The 21,927-nt window shown below is 39.5% G+C and overlaps 1 protein-coding gene across 39 annotated transcripts in view; it reads left to right on the forward strand.

Annotated features, from left to right (window-relative positions):
• Positions 1–21,927, forward strand: part of NRXN3 (neurexin 3) — a 941,045-nt gene that overhangs the window by 423,849 nt on the left and 495,269 nt on the right. For all 39 annotated transcript variants that reach the window (XM_015287412.4, XM_040701017.2, XM_040701020.2 and 36 more), the window contains one exon: positions 1,483–1,602. In XM_015287412.4, the coding sequence (XP_015142898.2) occupies positions 1,483–1,602 (120 nt within the window). The remainder of the gene's footprint in view (positions 1–1,482; positions 1,603–21,927) is intronic.

A 21,927-nucleotide genomic window follows, 5' to 3' on the forward strand; every position in this document is an offset into this window, starting at 1 on the left:
CCCTCAAGCCGCAGTTACTAAGGCTTCATGCAAGTTTACTCCTTAATTTCTAGTATTCCTCTTGTAGCACCTGGGTGGAAGATATCTCCAGTCTGATGATGCCTATTATCAACTGCACTTACTGACTAAAGTGTTTTCAGATAAGTGCAGGCAGAGAAAAGAAAAAAATTGTCATTGAAAATGCTGTTCTGCTCCTCTTCTTCAATGAGTTCTTATCCTCAGATAACTCAAATCTTACACAAAATGATAACTAATATTCTATTTCAGATTCTTAAATTTCATCCTTTCTTTTCTTGGGTCAGAGTAAGTGAGTAAGTTTAGAGTGTCAGACCCCAACCTGATGCATATCTGTGTGTTTGATTATATCCATGACTTTTATAAGTATGGAGGCAAGGAAGAAGTGAGTACATACACGTGTCTGCCAGTCGGTGCTCTATGGTGTGTCAGCACTGTTGTATACCTACAGGTGATCTGTTCCCTTCATGCTGTGCCAATGAGATCACTGGGATTCATACAGCTGCAGATGACATGGGTGGGAAGAATAGGTGTGCAGAGGGGAGAAGTATTGAATAATTCTGCACAACTTTCTTCAAGTGTGGTGACAAACTGTTACTGTATCTGCTACTGTGTCTTTTCAATAGGTGAATCTTTTTTCTCAGGGGTTTTGTTGTCTGCTGTTGGTATCTGCACTTTTCAACTTAGAAATTTGTCTTTTTTTTTTAACAGTATAACGTAGTGGAATAATGCAGCTTCAAAAACTGGCTACCTACTTGTAGATGACAAATTGTCATTCGGAGTCCCTCTGATATGAAGATCACTCTTCTTGCTGTTATCTTGGTTGTGCCTTTGCAACTTTATCTGAGTTAGGACAGCAAGGGTTAGCTCTAAATCAGAGACAATGGAAGACTGTTCTGTTAGTGATGGCTGCATTTCCCAAAGGCTATGGAAAGCTGTCCAGTATAGAAAGCAAAGTCTTATGGAGCTGTTTGATTGGTTTTGTTTGGTTTTATAAGATTAGGTTTCCGGAGGAACTTCCATAATAATTCTTTGGATAGGATAAGGCATTGTTCATGAACCCATTGCCTAGCCTGCATTCCTACAACAAAGGAATATCAGACTTCAGGGGAAGCACATGCACCTGGCAGTGTTTCAGTTACCCTTGCACATCATCATATTTCACTGTATATTTCTTTGAGCGAGCACAGAACATAGAAGTTAGGCCTGCCTAACAGGGACTATGTTGCTGTTCACTTTTCTTCCTTCTTGCGTGTTACAGTTTGCTGTTTTGTTGTGGAGTGTACAACTGTCTGTGTGCTTTTATTCAAGTTTGTTATGTGTCTAAGAATGGGAAACTGTTTAATTAGTGCTTTCTATGTTCTGCATGAGAATGGTGGTGGTAGTGATGAATTGAAATTGTTGTGGGCCTCACTAAACTTATTCTCTAAACTTTGTTTCACGCTGTTCTTGTCATCCCTTTTTCAGGACCAAGCACTACCTGCCAGGAAGATTCCTGTGCAAATCAAGGTATCTGTAATCAGCAGTGGGAAGGCTTCACCTGTGATTGCTCCATGACTTCGTATTCTGGGAGCCAGTGTAATGACCGTAAGTCATTTTTTTTTTTTTTTTCCATTGGATTACAGAGAGCAGCAAGTCCTGATAGAATAGAGCACAGAGAATACACAATTAGTTTTACTTAGTGTGGAAATAAAGCCTTTCCAATGTAAATCCGAATTTTGTTTTCTGAAAAGGTTTCTTGAAGCATGCAAGTTATTTTTCATTGCTAAAATGAAAATATGGGAGTATATACTTCATATGTGTGTATTGTGAAGGTGGTTGTTTTTGTGTTTCACAACCAGATCAATGATGGTAATTGAGGTTAATGGAATTCTTAGTTTAGAGAAACAAAGAATGTCTTGTGTGTACTATGTATACTATTAACAAAGGTACAAAATATCTATATCTTGTATACTGAGTTATGCTTTGATGTTTTCATTCAAGCTTTTCTGGCAGAGAAATGACATTGATATAAAACTCCTTAGCACTGTTCTAAATTTTGTGTATGCAAAAATGAACATTTTGGAATTGGCTGGTAGAAAGAGTGTTTTGCTTCCTGGTATGCTGATATGCTTCCCCAGACATTGGATGTTATGTTATTGGCCAGTGACTTCTAAGATCTTTGCTACAACAGTTAAACAAAAACCTGAAGCCCTCTTTTGGAGGGGAGGATATCGGCCCTCAAATGTTTGCCTGTTCATCCTGATAGGACCTTTGCTCCTGTCTGCAGAAGGCAGATCACTTTAGCTCTGTTTTCTCCCTGCTTCTGTTATTTAAGCAGATAGCTAGTTCCCATTTCCTTCCCTGCTTCAAAACGTGGAACAAAGAAGCACACACTATCAGTGCTGTAATAAGCATAATTGTAATTATCAATAATTTGGCTTATTGTGTGCAGAAACTTTAAGGCTGGAAAAGTCTAACCACCTGCATTTCATAAGCTCCTGCTTTTGATTATGTGTATCTCTGAGAGAATTTATTAGAAATAACAGTGAGGTGTGTGATATTAGTGCAGTGTCATACCTGCATCCCTTTTCTTGGGAGGTTGAGATATGGCTGAATTGATGACAAAAATGACAAACTGTTTAACAAGTGTTGACAGTCTGTTTCTGCTGAAAGCCAGAAAGCCCGCATTTCTGTGTCTTTCATCAGTTGAAATGTTACCTGAATTGCTCTCCCCTTTTTCCCAGTATAGTTGTCTCAGACAAATATTGAAAAGGCCCCTCTCTGTTCTGCAGCACTGGCTATATAAGAAGGGTACTACAGACACAGATCCAGAGGCTCCAGTGTCAGATCTGTTTTTGGATTGATTTGGAATCTGGAATGACTCAGTTCTAGAAGAAACATTTCATATCAGAGCAACAGGATGTGACACTGATTTTCTGCATTTTTGTTTTAAGTTTCTCTGTTTGTTTTGTTTTTCTTTGAATAAGAGGTATGTGAGAGAGGGGATCTGGAAACCCTGTTGGACATCAAACTCTTTGTTCCCACACCCCTCTATTTCACTCATTCAGTTTAGTCTTGCTAAGCATAACGCCTTATAAAACAGTGGTGTAAAATAAATGCTTCTTTGGAATGTATGAGACTGCATTTAAGTATGTGCCAAGGAAATCTCTGATGAGAGATACTGCAGTTTTGTTTCTAATCTGTTGGACTTCACAGCTCCAGAATGCTCCAGTGTCCTTGTTATGCTGCTGTTAATGACTTAAAGCAGGCTCTCAGATGTCAACAAGTCAGGTTCCTGTGGTTGTAATTGGAGATTCCTTGTTGCTTTCTGGAGCTGATGGTTAGAAACCATGCAGAGTGGAGATAGTAGTTTGATTTGAGAGGAGGTGACTTAAGCAAGGTAGTAGCCAGCTTCCTAGTGTCTGGCCTGTCTGGTGATTTAGAAATGCTGACAGGAGGTTGTGGGTTTTAAAATGGTCTGGAAAGGTAAGTCATGGATTCCTGAAACACAATGGGACTTCAACCAGGATCTTCAAAACGTGCGTATAACCATTTTGTGTATTTTTTTCAGAGTCTTTGCTTTGTATCAGGATGTTAAAGAGAGAGTTCTGTTCTTGGTTGCCTGTTTGTTGTGAAGTATTATGTACTGTGGGGAGGGAGAAGTTTTAATTCTTGTTCTCATCCATTAGATATGGTTTTTATGATGCATGCAGGCATTTGTATGTTAATTGAGTTACATGTCCTTTAGACTGGATTCATCACAAGTGACATCAACTGTAGCTGACTTCTGTGTAATCTAAAACAAGCAAACCAAAGTGTTCCAAAGTGTTGCAGACTGTGCCAATGTCTAACTGAGCAGATGAGGTACCAGAATTGGAAGTTAGCCCATAGTATTAATGAAATGCTTTCATGTAAGGGAGTTCCATCCTATCTACTTAATTGAAGCAAGTTCTTTACCATGAAATAGTATTTGTTACAGACTCTAGATTACCTGAGATGTGTCATCTACTTAACTCTTGTCTGGTTTTAGAGATTCCTTATCTTTTTCTTGTTCTTATCTGTTTAGTCAGACATGATATTTCCATTTCTGCACACAGATAATACATTTTAAAAGGGAAAGGAAAAAAAAAACAACACTTGAGTGATCTAGCTACTGGAAATGGCTATATGCATGTCAAACTACATTATAAAAACAAAAAAGTACTTGGTGCCTCCTGCAGATGTGTAACAGTGAGGGTCAAGCTTACCAGGAGAAGTTGCCAGACTAACACGAGTATGTATTAATGGAGGCTGTTTGTCTGCAAAAGATCAATAGCCTGCAGCAATGACGAGTGGAAGGAGAGTATAAAGGACTTTTTCAAACAGCTTCTTTTTGTTGAAACACTTATTAAGTTCATCTGCTGACTATTGATTTGGTCTTTGGGGTGGGTGGGTGCACTATTCATTTATTTAACTCTGGGTTGTAATATTTACTTGATTTAAAAACAAGGCTTCAGTTTGTTCGGTAAAAAGTGAAGGCAGCTGATGTTTGTCTTCTTGCATATATATCTTCATTTGCTCCCACTCTGCATAGCTGTTGGTAAACAGAGCCATTTTCTAACCTTCTGATTGGATTGTTTGGTTAAGAAGTAAAACAGGTCTGTTTTTCTTTTTGCATAATTAGTTACATTTTTTTCTCCTAAGATTCCTTTCTGTGTGATGCATAGTCTATATACTCCTTTTGTATTTTGGTGAATCATATTTGGAGGAGGAAAGGAAGTCATGGTGACTTTGTTCTCCCTATGTTTAGCACTATCATAGAAAGAACTTTTGTGAATTTCAGTTCTGTAATTGCAGTCATTGAGGCTTAGAATCATAGGATTATTGAATTACTCAGTTGGAGAAGACCCTAAAGATCATCAAGTCCAACCACAACCTAACCATACTACCCTAACTCTAACAACCCACTGCTAAATCATGTCTCTGAGTATCAAAGATCTTTTTTTCTGGACTTTGGAAGGAAGGATATGTATAAAATAATAATAATAATAATAAAAATTTTTAAAAACTAGATCAAATCTAGAAGTAATATGTCAGAGTAAAGCACAACATTTTGGATCAAATGAGGAGGAATGAACCTGGCCTTACTGCTGTGCATGTGTTTTGGATGTGGTGTAGGGATGCCAGAGTAACAACCATCCTTCTTTTTTCCCTACTCCACATAAGTGAATGAATATGTAAGTAGATTGATATCTCTGGAGCATGTAGGTTGTAGACTACCTTGCCAAAAGGTAGTGGCAGAACCAGCTTTCTGCATTTCTGCTTAAATAGTATGGAAGAGTAGTCATTAGAGGAGACTGCTTATAATAGGGAGAATAGCTAAATTATTAACTGTTTCTGTACGGTGATAACTTTATTCTGACATCCATGCAAACTATTCATGCTCTACTCTTATGTTGTTTGTTCCACTGAGCAATTATAGCTATTTCTGCAGAGAAATTCAGATCCCCATTTGGGAGATAGTCTTCCCTCTCATCAATATTTTGGTTTTGCTGCCATCTGGGCCAATTTTTGTCCAGACTTTGACAATGCTGCATAGCGCTGTATGCTGCCAGCATACTCAGCTTAATTTACTTACAGAAACCCTTTTCATTGTTTGTGTTTGATTACCATGCAGTGATTTCTAATGTGCCTAGCTTATCACTTATTGAGTCAGAGAGCAAGAGGTTGCTAGTGTGTAGAAAATAAATCTGTATAGACTTCATTAGTCATGCACAGCTAAACCAGTCAGCTGTTTAAATATCAGCACACTGAGGGATTTGCCTTTGATACTACAGAGGCAAGCACCCTACATTAAGCAGGAGTCGCCTCTCATTTATCTTGAGTGAATCATACTTCTTCACAGCAGGTCAGGCACCCTGTCTAGTTTTTGCTTGCTTCCTCATGATTTGCCCTCACTTACTCTGTGCTCTTTTAGGTGCCCCTCTACTATAACTTGCATTTTCTGGCTGATGGCTCATTTGCAGTCCCTACCCTATGCTTAGGCCTTTTGGGTCTTCTGTCTCTGAGTGAACTTACCCTCACCTCCTTCAAAGAGGAGGGAAGTGCAACTGCAAACTTCAGTACATGATGCAAATTGTATTATTGTGATTTGGGTTGTGAACCCTGCTTTTTACCCTTCCTACTGCTGTTTATTTTCATTTGCACTGCAACTCCAAAATCTGTAGCATCTTTGTAGTAGTGATCTGTCTCTAATTCTTACTAGAGCACCCTGGACATTTCTGTTGCTTGGTAATAACCCGCTATGTAATTGCTTTAACATTTGGATGGCTTAAGAATGCTTGTTGCTTTTCTGTTTACTGAAAGGCATTTCCCCTCCCTTGAGTAATAGCTGTGAGGATGAAATCAGATTGCACCTCAAGAGCTTGCTTGCCCCAGGTGCCCTTTAGGAGTCATTTAGGACGGGTACTGTTGTTAAAATCAGGGAGGAATTTGGGTGTTCCTGCACTGGGTGAGAAAGATGGAGTTAGAGTGACAGATGCTTTTAGAAATCACTGCTTCTGCACTTTTCAACACCTCTTCAAGGTGCCCTGACAGAAAATTGTTTCATTTCTTTTTTTTCCAAATGTGAAAGCTAGCCAACTTTATCCTTTTGTGATCCCCAAAATGCAGCTAGGTCTCTGGTGAGTGATTTAATTACGATTGCTTCAACAGCTTGGCAGAAAGGAGCATTTAGGATGAGAACTGCAATCAGTCATTGGTATCTGTGCACACCTGTCTGCTGTCAGCACATAAGCTATGGCCCAGCCATGCTACAAACTTCAACAGGACAGGAGGGAGACTTTCTACAGGTGGCAGTGATGACAGCTTCAGTATCAGCCTTTGAGAAATTTAAGTAGTTTCTGAATTCTCTTCCTGACACTGGTCAGCAGCTATGCCGCTCTCATAGATGTGTCATAGAAGAATGTTCCCATAATGCAGCTCTGTTTTGATCTCATCTTTCACTAATGACAGTATTTTTTACATGATACATTTTTGTTGCTATGGCTCTAATTATCAATTTCTGTGTTATAAGCAGCTGAGTGAGTGATACTGGGTATTTTGCTGCATGAAAGTACTGGTCTCAGAAACTATTCCTTAAGTAATGGCACATTCAGAGCATGATCTCTGAGAAGGCAATGATGCAAGTTAACAGCAATAACAAAAATGTGATACACGAAAATAAAAGTATCTGTTTTGGTTCTGACACCCCACGCTCCATTTACTGATGACCTCTAAGCCTATATTTCCACTAAATGTAAGTTAGTAAATAAAGTACTTTAAGCTGTCAAATGTAACAAGAATTTGATGGATTTTAAATGCAGCTTGTTCCTTGTAATATTCTATATATGTCCACATTTCCTTTGGGAAGCAGTATATGTAAAAACTCCAGGAAAACATCAGAATAGGCTTCAACCATCAACTTCATTCTTATAAGATTCTCTTCTTACATCAGCTTATATAGAGAAGTTGTTAAAGTACTGAATTTGGAATTTGATGGCTAATGTAATATTGGATTTTCTATGCAAAAGTCACCCTGAGCTTTGTAACCATTATTTTAAGTTGATTCTGTTTCATATAATGCTGTGAAACTTCTACACTCCGTTGTAGCACCTGGTACTCTAGATGAATTTTATATCAGGTTTCATCAACATATGAGTTATTTGGGCACCTCGCCACAGCAGATGATATTTGAATTTGTGCAGAGAAACAAACTGTTGCAGAAGCCTGTTAATCTGTTTGCAGCTGTTATGCTGTTGACCTGCAACAAGATACTCCAGTCACCTACCAAGGTGAAGGCACAGGGTGATTTCTCTTTAATTGTTGCCTCTTCATCTCATGGTCATGACTGGTACCACAGAATTGGAAATTTGAATCTCACGTAAGGTCTAATTTCCTGCCTGGAAGCTCTGGCTTGCGGTAGTCTACTCTGGTTTTTTTTGCCCCAATTGGGTTTCTCTTCTTTGCAATACTCAATCAAGTTAAATGTATGTGCTTTTAAGTCATTCTTTTAAGTCTAATGTGTGGTGAGGGAAGTGTAATGGTGTTAATGAGATGGAATGGTGTTCACATAGTGCTTTCCTGGATATCATGAAGCTGTGTTGTAGCACAACATTTAATTCCTTTGTGAGTTTGTGAGGTGATTCATGTTCATTTCCAAGGCTGTTCATGTGGAAAACAGTTTGCAAAGAGGAGCCAGTGTTGGTGGGTGGTTGGGAACAAGCAGATGAAGAATTTGGTCTTTGAATTTCATGGACTAGATTTTGTTTGTAGCAGTAAAATTATTTTGATTTCAGTGAGTTAACTTGAGGTCTATGCCAATATCACTGAGATCAATGTCTGATTTGGAATGCCCTGAGTCCATATAGCAAATAGGCCAAATTATTTCAATATATATGTGATATGTTTTATACTTTAGGCTGAAAGCTACCTTTAAGTTCACAATAAATATAGTGGAAAAATGTATATCATAAAAATACTTACAGGGCTCAAATATTTGAGAGTGCCAACATGCAAAGGGATACAGGTAGTGCTAGCAATCTTCTTCTTCTTGCTAGCTTTTGAGCTTTCAAGGCTGGAGTGACTGGGAAGAAAGAGAAATCTTGTATGCTTATCCTGTTTTGTTTTGTTTTTAGAGAGAAATATTGAAAGGAAAAACGAAGGCTTGAGGAATGAGAGGTCCTGAATGAGATTCTCGTTCATTATCTTGGCTGTCTAATGTACTAATTATTGCCTGTCATTGGAATAAGGCTACCTATTGATCTCCAGCTGAGTTTAGCTGTATTTGGAGATATATCTTTGTTACATTGCAATCTTGTTACCGAGGAGCTGGTATAGTAATCTCAGCTGTGGAACACTGGGGATTAGATGCAAAACCTTAATTACAGTTATCTTAATAATGGTCCCTGAGGGGCAGGTTGAAAGTACCTGTGAAACAGGCTGTGTGCATGGAGGAGCATTATTTTAGTGAATTTGATTATTTTTGTGGAGGTGTATCGCTGCATGCTGGTATTTAAGGTGTGTGCAAACCGTGCACGGCGTAACTGCATGCATTGGACTGACCACAGATACCTTGTGTTGTTTTTGAAATTTTGGGGTGACAAACTTCTGTGAAAGGAAAAGCCCTTCAGAGAAAAAAAGGGAACGGTAATCAAATGACAAGACTTCTATTGGAGGGAAGTGTCCAGTTAGCTATATGTGTATTTTGGTTTAAAAAAAAAAAAGACATCTTAGAATAGTTCTGAGCAGATAAAAACGAGAAAGGGATTAAACAAATGGAAATGATTAACGAATTTTGAAAACTATTGGAGACCTCTAAATACCTGAGAAAGTAGACAATTTTAGTCTCAAAGCATTGACCTTAGATCACCCTCCTCCCATAGGTCTGTGATTTAGTGGCAGTGCTGCTGTGTGACTGCCTCTGGCTCTTCCCAGACCTATGCTCAAGATGAGCAGTATGAGCTCCTGCTCCAGGTGCCCTCCTTCACCTGGAAGATGCCCTCAGGGTATTTCTGTTGCAAGCAGGGTGCTTGGCTGTAATCTTGAGTGGGATTTGAAGCAAGAGAAAGAAGTGGCTCTTGCCCCAGAAAAGCAGAGAGACATTTGATCTTTGTAGCGTGCTTCTCTGAATGCCTCTAGCCTCAACCTGAGTTTTGTTTGTGTTCATTGAGAAACTGTCTCAGATAATATAACTGACCTCAAGACCAGAGTGTCTTGACTAGACATTGGATTTAATAATACATCTGCCAAATACAAGCATTTTTTTTCTTTCAAAGGGAATCTAGCGTGTTGACTTTGAAGAAAGTGTGGTTGGAACTCTTTCTCCTCTCTTTTTTTTTTTTTTTTTTTGAAATCTAATTGCAGTGCTTGACCACAGCAAAGCTGGTGTCAGGTTTGCTGGCTTCCCATAACTATCTGTCATATTTTTTTTCTTCTTTTCTTTTTCAAATTGCACTAAATGACCTTCTGTCTGTTACTTCTCTGCCCTGCTGAACTCCGGGAAACGATGAAGATAGATAGCAATACTAAAAGCCATCCATCATATGGTTTTATAGGTCCCTTAGAAGCACCTGTGTCTTTAGTAGTTTATCTGTCACAGATATTCCGATAACTGAAGACCACAAAATGCTGAAGAGAGAGCTAATACTGGTAATTTTGGCATTTCTTTTTAATACTGGAGATGTCAGCAGTCAGGTGTCTTGCACCTGGAAATGCAGGCTGTCATTAAAGTGTCTGTGATCCAGGGTTTAAATTAAGAATCAGATCTAAGCTAACTACATGTTACGAAGACAGATCTGTTGCTGACATCAGTAAAGGCTAAGCTTTCTGCTTTGCATCTGTAGCATTTGGGTTGGTTGTGTTGTGGTGCAAAATGAACTGAGCAGATCTGGCTTTCAAGCCCTCAGTTTTTGTGAGTAGTTCTCAGAAACACTGACTGAATCTGACTGCTGGCAAACTGCTGACAGCACTAGCTACTTGACAAAGGGTAAAATGGAAATCTGGTCTTCAGAGTGTGTGCACGTGAGAGAGGCGTAATGTTTGACTTAAGAAAACTTTTAATCACCCAATGAGGTATGATGTTGATCTACAGTAACAGCACTATCCTCCATGTAGCATAAATATGTGGCAGTTGATTTGCTCGTACATCATAGATACTTGAAATACTTGTCTGAAGTATTGCTGAGTTGTGTTCATCTGCATGGTACATTAGACCAGGTAGGGCACCACAATAATTCATTGTGTTTAAATTCAGGATGAGCCTGGGTTTCTCCATGTAATGCTGCAGCATGGAGTGCTGCTGAATGGAGAAGATTCTGAGAATTACCTTGTTCCAAACAGTTACACTTGTATGCTGAGAACTGAGGTGAGACAGATCTATCTATGCTTTCTGTTGTTTGAACACAAATTGTATAGGTGTCTAAATGATTGTACTGTGAGTAAAAAAGGAAAGAAAAAGTAAACAACACATTTTCTCTATTTTGTTCCAGCTCTGGCTAGAAAGGGCTGAAGGCCTAAATCCTTTACCTCATCTGCTGAAGTAGATTATTCTGATGGATGCTTTAGACACTAACTAGTTTTTTGGTTTTTTTTTTTGTCTCAGGGGAAAGCATCCTAATAGAGATTCACTAGAATATGGAATTACTATTGAAGGTTCTGACAAGTGGAAGATTCATAAGATCAGGTGGTTTGAACTTAAATTAGACACACTAGAGAACGTACCTATCTCAGATATCACACGAGAGACCTATAGTAAATTTATGAGTTACTCGAAGAGGGTAGACAGTTTATCATAATGCTTCCTATATTTTAAACAAATTTCATCATAGAGTAAAATAAGAATGAAGTATTTGCTAAACTGGAGATACTTGAGATGTGGCAGGATACAGGATCAATTCCATCGTACTGTGAAGATCTCTAACTTCCTTCAGAAGTCATGGTACTTGTATGCTTTCTGTTGCAGAGATGAATTTCTGTCTGAGTTCAGTCACTGAAATTGAAACTAATCCAGTTTTCATATTGCCTTTATTGGTGCCAGGAAATTCTTTTGTATGATTGGAAAGATGTGAACAATCTGGGTAGATCACTCTTAGATGCTCTGTAAGCAAGCTTCCATATTTGGGAGCAAATATAGAGTCATAGAATTATTTGTTGGAAGGGACCTTTGAATGTCATCAAGCCCAATCCTCCTGCAATGAACAGGGACACCTACAGCTAGGTCACATTGCTCAGAGCCTTGTCCAACCTGACCTTGAATGTCTTCAGGGACAGGTTAATCCACCACATCTCTGGGCAACCTCTGCTGGTGCCTCACTACCCTTATCATAAAATACTTTTTTCTTTACCCAATCTACTTCTCCCCTTCTAGTTTGAAACTGTTTCTCCTTGTCCTATCACCACAGACCCTGCTAAAGGGTCTATCCCCTTCTTTCTTATAGTACCCTTTAGATACTGAAAGGCTGCTGTCAGATCTCCCCGGAGCCTTCTTTTCTCCAGACTGAACAACCCTAATTCTCTGAGCCTGTCCTTGTAGGCGAGTGTTTCATCCCTTGTATCCTTTTTGTGGCTCTCCTCTGGACGTGATCTAAGAGGACAATGTCTCTACTGTTCTGCGAACTCCACATGCAGAGGCAGTACTCCAGGTGAGGCCACACTAGCACAGAGTAGAGGGGCTGAATTGCCCCTTTCGACCTGCTAGCCATGCTGCTTTTGGTACTGCCCAGGGTACAGTTGACTTTCTGGGCACATAGCTGGCTAATGTCCAGCTTACCGTCCACAAGTACCATCAAGTACTTTTCAGCAGTGCTGTGCTCAATCTTTTCATCCCCCAGTTTGTACTGATAGTAGGGGTTGCCGTGACTGAGGTGCAAGACTTTGCAATTGTCTTTGTTGAACTTCATAGCTGTCCTCAGCCCACTGCTTGAGCCTGTCTAGGTCTCTCTGAATGGCATCTCTTCTTGTCATTGATAAAGATTAAAGCACTGCACACTTCACTTGTAAGAGAAAGGCAGGAAAGATATTTATTGATATAAAATAGACATAATATGGTAATTTGAACAATGATGGCAATGACTTAAGATTCAAAATGACTAGATATCCTTGACTATTTGCTACACAGAGGGTGGAGGGGTGCATAGCTTTGCTAAGATTTGATCTTAGGTTTGTTAATATAGTGTAAAAACAAATCACTCACTGAGGATCTGTCAGTGAGGCCTCACCATGTCCTGAGTTACTCTCTGCACTGGTGTTAAGCAACCTCACAGTGTCCCTACTCGGGGGAAGATTCTGGTGTGTGGCCAGCTGCTTGCAAGAAAAACGCTCAAAGAAGTTATTAGGTTTCTTGCTATTTATGGTGTAATATGACTGACTTATACTTAGAATTGGATCTATTGGATTAAGTGTCTGTTATCAGTCTCTGAGCACCCAGTTTGAGACAATATGGTGATCATTAACTGTCTCCAGTGAAACCTTGATCATTATCAGTCCCAAGGACAAGATGTCTTGTACCTCACTGTATGCAGTCGGTCTTGGGCATAACAGCCAGTCTGGGTGGGGTGGCAAGGAGTGTACTGACAGGTCCTTTAGGTGTGTTGACCACACCGTACAGCTTGGTGTTATCTGCAAACTTGCTCGATCCTGCTGTTGATGTCATTGATGATATTCAAGAGCATTGGTCCCAATAGTAATTCCTGAGGGACACTACTCATCACTGATCTTCAACTGGACATTGTACGAAGAAAGTAGTGGTCAGTGGATCAAACTTGCAACCAGTTCCTCATCCATCGAGCAGTCTACTCATCAAATCCATATCTTTCCACTTGAGAGATGACGATGTTGAGGGGGACTGTGTCAAAGGCCTTACTGAAATCAAGATAGGTGACATCAGTGGCTTTTCCCTTGTTGACTGACACTGTAATGTGATCATAGAAGGACACTAAGTTGGTTAGGCATGACTTGCCCTCAGTGAACCTGGTTGTCTCACATCATCTCCCTCTCTTGCGCATGCCTTAGCATACTGACTTCTGGAAAGATCTGTTCCATGATCTTCCCTGGCACAGAAGTGAGGCTGTGACAGGTCAGTAGTTCTGACCTAGGAACTATTGGGAAAATGTGAAATAGCTTCCTTTCTCAGTTTTTCTCCAGGCCTTTCTTCTAAACAGAGAATATCTTTTTCTTTTACATGGAAGTACAGGTCTCAGTTCCTAACAAATATAACTTTAGGAGACCTGTTTTCTTTGCCCACCTTAAGCATAGGAGAATCAGACTTGAAAGAAAAAGGGTGCTCACAGCTGCGCTAGGCCTGCAGGCGAATAGCATTCAGTACAGATGGTTATCTGCCCACACGTCTCTATTTATGAAGAGGCCCCAGTGTTTATGTTAACAGTGATGAGTTTGAGAGACAAAAATAGAAAGTTGTTTGTTGTTCATTTGTTCTTTATAGATCTGTAGAGAACTTTTTTTTTAAAGCACAAATTCGATAGAGAGATTTGTTAACCTGTTAGAAGGCTGTCAAAAAGCCAAGGTGCGGATGTCTCAAGTGCTGAAATACTTATTTCTTGTTACTTGTGCTTCTTACCTTCGCTCCACGAGATGGTGCTGTGTTCCCACCAGACCTAGGAATGCTTTTCTCAGCTTTTCCCAGGCCTTTGATGGGTGTTTGGAACGCAAAAACCTAAAAGGATATCTTTCTGTCCAGTTGCCTTTTTCTCCTCTTGAAATTAATCCCTCGAATAGACTTTTCAAAATCACGTTAACGCTTTGTGCAATCTATATCTTCCCCATTGTTTACTGTGGTTTTGCTATGACTTTAGAGGGCCTAGAAAAACCATGGGAAACGACTTCAGAGTGCCACTGTTTGGGAACCACTGTACTAATAAGCAAGCAGTGGAGCTGAGACTGCATCTTCTTGTCTGTGGTCACTCCTTGTTGATAGCCTACTAAGTGGTGAGGGATGGTTACATCTCACAGGAGTCTGTCTAGTTCTGTGTTTATTTTTGTCATGTGGAAAATGTTTGGCTTCGGCTCTGGAAACTTCAATTATCTGATCATGTTACTCAAAATCATTTCAGTTCTCCCACCACGTGCTTTTCCATTGAGTTGGGAGTTGTGTTTTTAGGAGCTCTTGTTTTATTCTTTTGCTTTCAGATTTGGAGTAGAAAAATACTGGTCTGAATCTACTGCCCTAACAAGGAGGGAACATTGGATACCACAGTTTGAAAGGGCTGATGGTGTTTTCTGTTGCACTTCTTCCAAGGTAGAGAGACTCATAAGGAATAAGAGAAGTCAGTTTTTGCAAGCTGGCCAGGGTATTAGCCTCCCTTGGGTTGCTAAAATGATTTTAATGTCAGTGTGGAAAGTGATGGAAGTGACTCATTAGCAAATTTTGAAGTCATAGAGAACTTCCATTTGTTCTTCATAGCAGCTTCGTTCTTTACAGAAACAGGTGCCTGACATGAAAGGCTTCTTCACCCATTGCAGGTCCCTGGAGCCTGCCAGTTTTGCTTCGTGATTACCACACGTACATTTGTGCATTGTAGATACGTGTTCAGTGTCTTTGCAGCTTAGGCTCTCATTGCCTCATCCTTCTGTAAAGAACAATCTATCCTCACTTGTACTCCTGCTTTTGTTCGTAGTATTTTCTATGCCTTGAATTTGCACTTATTTTTTTTATGCTGACTGTGAGTGTATTCCTTATTTATAATTTGTAGTCTCAAATCCCCATGAGTGGTGTTGAGGTGACAGGTAGAAAATAAGTACAAAATCTTTTCATACCCAAATGAGGCAGAGATTCAAATATTCCCTTTACCTCCACTTTGCACTCCCACTTTTTAACTCTTTACAGCTGATTAATCTGGCTCAACTCAACTCTAAGGCAAGTCATAAACAGTTTTCTGTTTCAAGTACCTTTCAGCAGGACTCCTTACAATTTCATAACTACTGCATTTCACTCAGTTTAAACGCCTAAATTAAACTGATGACTTCATTTGTGTGAAGATCTCTTATTACTTAGCTAAGGACACTTTCTGAAGGTGAGCTGAAATTTCTGCCAATAGCTATTAACTCCCATGAGCTGAGGCATGTAAGTGCCATGTAACACATCTTCTCCAGGGCAAAAGAGAAGCTTTTTGTCTGGGTATCTCTAGCAAGTTTCTGAAGTTGCTAGTAAGCGTTCCAATTCTCAAAGCTTCTCTCTGATCTATGATTCAAAATTTAATACATATATACAACTTCAGAAATAGTACTGAATATAATCAGCTGTATAGTACAGGTGGTGAGAGATTTTCAAGTCAGAGGTTGTTCTTATCACATCTCTGTGAATGTACATTGACTATGAGAATCCAGCAAAAAAGGAGGACAGGGCTGCACTGGTTGGTTGGTTATTTATCTGCAGGTCCTCCCTAGAACCTTGCCGGGGAATGACTTACCTTGGTGGTATCTACAGGTTCAAGGCATGGGGTATTGGAAAGGGTGTTCAAGACTTTAGATGTGAGGGAATTTTGTGTACAATGTGGCATTGCCTCTGCCCTCTTTGAGAATATTAGTGTTAGCAAATAACTGCAGTTGTCTTGCTCTTCTGGTTAAATGACTCATGTTTACTTGATATAGGTTATAAATGAGTTTTGAAGTCCAGACAGGAACTTGAAAGCATTTTGGATGTGAAAGCAGGAGTATGGGTAAGGTAGAACACAGTCTAATGAGCTAAGTATTCTGCTCACCTTGTTATTACTGACATAACTCAGACTTCCTCTCTCTGTTGCTTTCTTCTCTCTAACTCAGGGTTTGCTATTCTGAGTGAGGGATAAGGTATTTGTCTTTCCCACGTGCTTCCTGAGGACAGCCCTGGGCTTGCACAGAGCAGCAGCTGTTTGTCCACAGAGCTCATGATTAAACAGCAGGAGAACACAGAGCAGAAGAAATTGAATTCTCCAGGGACAGAGTTTTTAAACTATTAAGTACTGAGCAAAGTTTCCCTTGATCCTCATTTGTTTGCTTTTTTTTTCCTCCAGTTTTCTTAATGACTCTAAGTCTGCTTTGGCGTTTGCTGGTGGTGGCACTGTACATCTTTTCAATGTGAGAGCTGCTAACTACAGGTGACAGTGAGACTGTTTCACGTCCCAGGGAGTTTCCTTTTCAAAAGGCACTTGGAAGATGTCAGGGACTACTTAGTTTAGCATTAATTGTATGCCTTCCTCTGGTAGAAACTTGGCTCAGGTTGTAAGAAAGTAATAACCATTTCCCTTTGGCAAATTGGCAGCTTATTCTGGGGAACATTTTGAGAAGTTGGAAGAAGATCTTGAAGAATTCTTGAGATTCTTTGACGTAAGAACTGTTTCTCTTGCTTCCGGCTCTCATTAGTGCTTCTGGTCACAGAACAGAGGTCAAAAACTGAGTAGAATTCTTTCAGTGTTTCCCAGGTAAGTAAATGTTACTCAGTGAATCCTAAAAAGCGCAGTCATTATTTATTAGGAATCCAATAGGAAACTTTGACAGAGCTGCTGGTCATGCTCTCAAACATTTGCCTTTGCAGTCTTTGACTTGATGTTTTAATAGTAATCGTTCTCTTAGAAAGCAAAAGTTGAGCTTTTATTTTCTTAGAATGACATTTGTAAACCTCACAGTGAAAGTATCTCTTCCTAACTGCGGTAGGAAGGTCCTTGGCACTAGAAATCCAACAGTTTCAGGCAATAACCTGCACGATGCAGTAATCCTCAAAGACATTTCTGAATAACACTGATTAATCCACCTGAGAAATCTCTTCTGTTTTATACACCTGTCAAATAACCATTTCTCTGGAGAAGAAGAGCATAGAAAGTCCTGCAAACCTCCTAGGCCTTGACCTGAGCAGTAAAGCTGTCTTCTCCCATTTGATTCAGGAAATCTCTCCTGACACAGTTTTGTGGTGGACTCTCTGAGGAAACCTAAGCTTTTTCTTTTAATGTGAACTAGGTGTGATTTTTTTTGGCATCACTTGTCTCCCAGATAAATTTCTGTTTAAAGTAATAGAGCCCTTTTCTCTGTATTTTTAGTGAGCAAATTCTAAGATTTTTCCCTTGTTAGTAGTCATAGGGCATTTTAGAGATGTTCACCTGGGCTACCACAATTAATGTGTCAGAATATTCCCTTTATCATTGTTCATTCCATGAGTTCAGCTGAATTATATTGGATTGCATCATAAGTGGGTGCAATCTTGGGTCCTTTTAATTCTTCTTCTGAGCCCTCTGTGAGTTGCTGTCTGACAACTCTCTTGGTAGACGTAGCTTGAAAACCCCAAACCACATATTTGAAGTTAAATATGCATACAGTGGAAGCTGATCACTAATTCTTGGTAGAACAGCATGCTGAATGTTGATCAATTCATGCTTATCACTAGGCTTTGAGAAAAAGAAGAAAAATAAGTTTATTCTGGGGAATTAAATGGTGAAATATTTAGAAAATAATCTGAAAGTTCTTATGGTACAGAGGAGTCTCTGAAGACTGATTTTTAAGTTTTGCTGTGTTGGGTTTTTTTAAAACTTCATCAAGAAGCAATTTCATACTCCTGAATCATTTTTTTTTTCCTTTCATTTTCCTGTACTAATGTTAGTTTTGCATACACCCCTCATATTTGCAAGGAGATCAGTCAAACTAAATTTTAGATCTGTCTGCCGTTTCAGCTCCCTATATTGTTTTTCTTCCATATTTTCTCCTAATATGCTACTTAGCTACTAGAATTGGTGCAAGTTTAAGCAGGCATTTTCTTCTCTAAAAGGCAGTTGTGAAAGGTCGCCACCTGAGTTTTCAGCCTCTGAGAAGAAGGTTCTCTTGCTTGTCATGTCTACCTTTCTGTTTTTGAAGTGAACCTAAAAACGTTTCATTTGCAAGCTTGAGAAAGACAACTTTAAACAGTTTAAAAAGTTATGTTTAGATTGTGTAGGAACATCTTCCTACTTTGCAAACTAAATGGAGTGCTCAGTGTTGTCAGCTTGTTCTCTTAGCCTCTATGAAGAGGCTGAACTTGATCATGACTAAGCACCACTGAAAATGTCTGTATCTTCAGTCTCTTGCAGTACGTACTATAAGTTTTGAGGGATGTCGTTTCAGTTTTTCTCTGACACCGTAGAATGTGTTGGTAAGTTATTTCATATGAAGAATAAGAAAGCATCCCTTATTTGGACAAGGATGCTGAAGGACCTTGACAGCTGAGAATTCAGAAGGTGTCTGGAGGCATGGAATCATAGAAAAATTTGAGTTGAAAGGACCCTTAAGGTCAAATAGTAGAACTCCCTTGCAATGAACAGATATACCTACAGCTAGATCAGGTTGCTCAGCTTGGCCCACCTGACCTTGAATGTCTCCAAGGATAGGGCATTCACCATATCTCTAGGCAACCTGTTGAATTATGTAAATAAAAAGAAGATCAAGGACTGATCCTTCTGTGTCACAATTAAGATGTCACAATTAAGATATTTCTCAATTTTCTGGAGTATCTCTGAATGAGAAGAAAAGATTTTTTCACTGTTTTAATGAAGGAAATTTAAACAACAGTAGCAATGAATACTGCAATTCTAAAACAACTGTCAAAGAATCCAGCAATTAAAAACAAAACACAAAAACCATCTCTGCTGTGTTTCTAGTGGCACAGCGCTTTCTGGTGATGAAGATAGGAAGGCAGAAGATGCAGATTCTTCCCTCTTCCTTTCCATTACTCTGACCTCTAGTAGTTACGCAGCATTAGTCTGTAGTTATTCAGAAGGCAGATGTTTTAGCGATGTCTCCCCTTTTTCCACCATCAACCTATTTGTCTTGGTTCATAAAACAAATTAGTTGTTCTGTCTCTGAAGAAAGGTTAACAAGGGAATGACATGCTGTCATGAAGGTTAGTTCCAAGCAGCTCTAGAAGAAGGTATGGCCATTCAGAGTTAGGTCTTGACACTGAATAAATACTTTGGCCCTACAGTATGTGTGTGCATTCTAACTTTAGCAAAGGTGAAAGGTTGTTTTGTAGATGAACACTGAGAAATGATTAATATTGTTTAGATGTAGAGATAGGATAGTACAGTGTGATTGCCTGAGCTATTCCTTAAGATCTGCTGGTATATAATAACTGTGCCTGGCTGGTGGTTTATTTCATTCTACACGCTTAAGACTATTGCTCTTCAGTTTCCTTCAGCTGGTTAAGCATGCTGTGTTGGAACAATATTATGACTTCTTTGAAAGGGTAATATCACAATATGATGGACTTCGTTCTCAGGGCTGACGCAGCCTTCTCTTCTGAAGTACAAATCTGTAGCACATTTGGGGGTCATTTCCTTCCCGACTTCTTGTGGAGATCTCTGAACAGCTTCACAGAACTGCTGCTGCTGCTCTTTGCTTGCACACTTCCTGACAGGAGGGCACTGTACTGCTGATCAGCTGCCAGGCATTTGCTACATTATTTGGTTAATGTGATGGATGCCTCTTTCTCTGCCTTCTTACTGTTTGGAGCCAAAATGTGGGATTGTAAGTTAGAAGGTGATTAATCTTTCCTAATGGGACTTGGTGCTGCAAACAGGATCTCACCCACTGTGTCTTCATTAGCCTCGACCAGAGTCTGCATTACCTCAGATTAGGTAATTGGTCATTTATAACACAGAAGAAAGGGGAGGGGGAGGAAGGGCTTATGAAAAAAATATCAACTAGATTAAGGGCATTAAAATTTAATTTCTGTTATCCAGGAATTCTGAGAGGTGGCATTTAATCAGGCATGCAGCTGAAAACCTCCTGTCATCAGTGGATTCAGTCACAATGAGAATGATCCTACCCATTGTCTATGGAAGGAAGCATTTAGTAGCAGTAATGGTTATGGCCTCTGCATCTACTTTGCTTTGAAACAAGAAGTCAGTTTAGAGTTATTTCTGTATACTTAGAAGGTCTTTGAATTTCCCCAGTGAGATGGAACCTGTGACTGGAAACCACACATTATCTCATATTGATTTGCTGAAGATTTTCTGAAGAAACACTGAAATGCATTATCTACCAAAAAACCCCATTCTCAACTGTTCCCACAATTTCTGAGCAACACTACTAGTCCAAATGGCTTTTCCGTGGCCTTCTCAGCAGAATATCCCTGAGATCCACTACTCAGAGTGGCATACAAGTGGCTATCAAGAAGTTGCTCAGATGACATAAGGATTTGTAGTCCATTCCTATTTTTGCAGAGCATTTTTGATGATCCCAAAATAATGATTGCATGGCATATCCTCAGACATGCATCCATGACTAAGAAATGAAGCAAATGGGGCAGAATCTTCTCAGGATAATGAAAACTACTTTCCTACTGTTGTAATATTTTTGTCACGTGCACATTGGGAAGTTCAAGCACCTGCAGATCTATGTGAGCCTACAAATGACTTTATTGTACCCTACTGATAGGGAATTAGGACTGTTTATTAATTCTCAGCCATGATCTTCATCTTGAGCTCCATCCTTGAGTTTTATGGAAACGTTTAGTAAAAATAACCAATGAGGAGAATAACTGATACCCTTTTGATTGCATGGCCAGAGTGCATCTTCCAGTGACTCTAGTCATCAAGAGGGCTTTCTGGTATGTGGGGATGTGATGAGAAGTTCTCCTTAGCTAGGAGACTGTAAGATTTTTCAACAGTTCTGTTTTATAAGCTCTCAAAGAAATTACCTGTACTGCCTACACTTGCCCTCTTTCTGTAGCTTTATTAGTAAGGTAATGTAAAAATTAATGTCCAGTTTTTTTCCCAGAATTACCTGCTCTAGAAATCCCTCTGTGAGAAGCTGTCATACTTCACCCTTCAGCAGAGTCCAGCCAAAATGATTCTTCATGTCATTATTCTGGGTAATCAGTGTATTTCATGATGGTACTTTTGATGTGTTGATGGTGCTATGAATGGATTTTAGTGTAAAAGGCCAAGAAACAGAAGGCTGCAAGGAACCTCAGAAGTCATTGCCTTCAGTACTGTGGTTTTATAGGGAACCATATTTCATAATACATTTTCAGTAATACGAGAAGCTTTATCCCTCAATTAAAGCAGCTTTTTGGCCTGTTCCCTGTGAAGGCTGTTTAAAAGCTTCAGTACCCTGCTGATTAGAAACCTTTGTCTAATTTCCAGCCTAAATTTATTCTTTGGCAGTTTATAACCATCTGTTCTCATACCACTATTGTCCTTTAGTTAAATAGTCATTTCCACTCCTCAGCTATTTCTACCCCCGGGTATTTGCACACGACAAATGTATCCCTTCTCAACATTTATTTAGCTGGGCTGAACAAGCCAAGCTCTTTTAATATTCCTTCATCAGATAGGCTCATCAGTCCCCTGGTAGTCTTTTTCTGCATCTGTTTCAGTTCATTTTTCTTGACCAGTACTGTACGTGCATTGGCATTTGTTCATGCTTAGAAAGCACAGCACTGACTTTTTAAAAAAG

The sequence above is a fragment of the Gallus gallus genome, chromosome 5 (genome assembly GCF_016699485.2).
Source record: "Gallus gallus isolate bGalGal1 chromosome 5, bGalGal1.mat.broiler.GRCg7b, whole genome shotgun sequence".
Classification (NCBI taxonomy): Eukaryota; Metazoa; Chordata; class Aves; order Galliformes; family Phasianidae; genus Gallus; species Gallus gallus.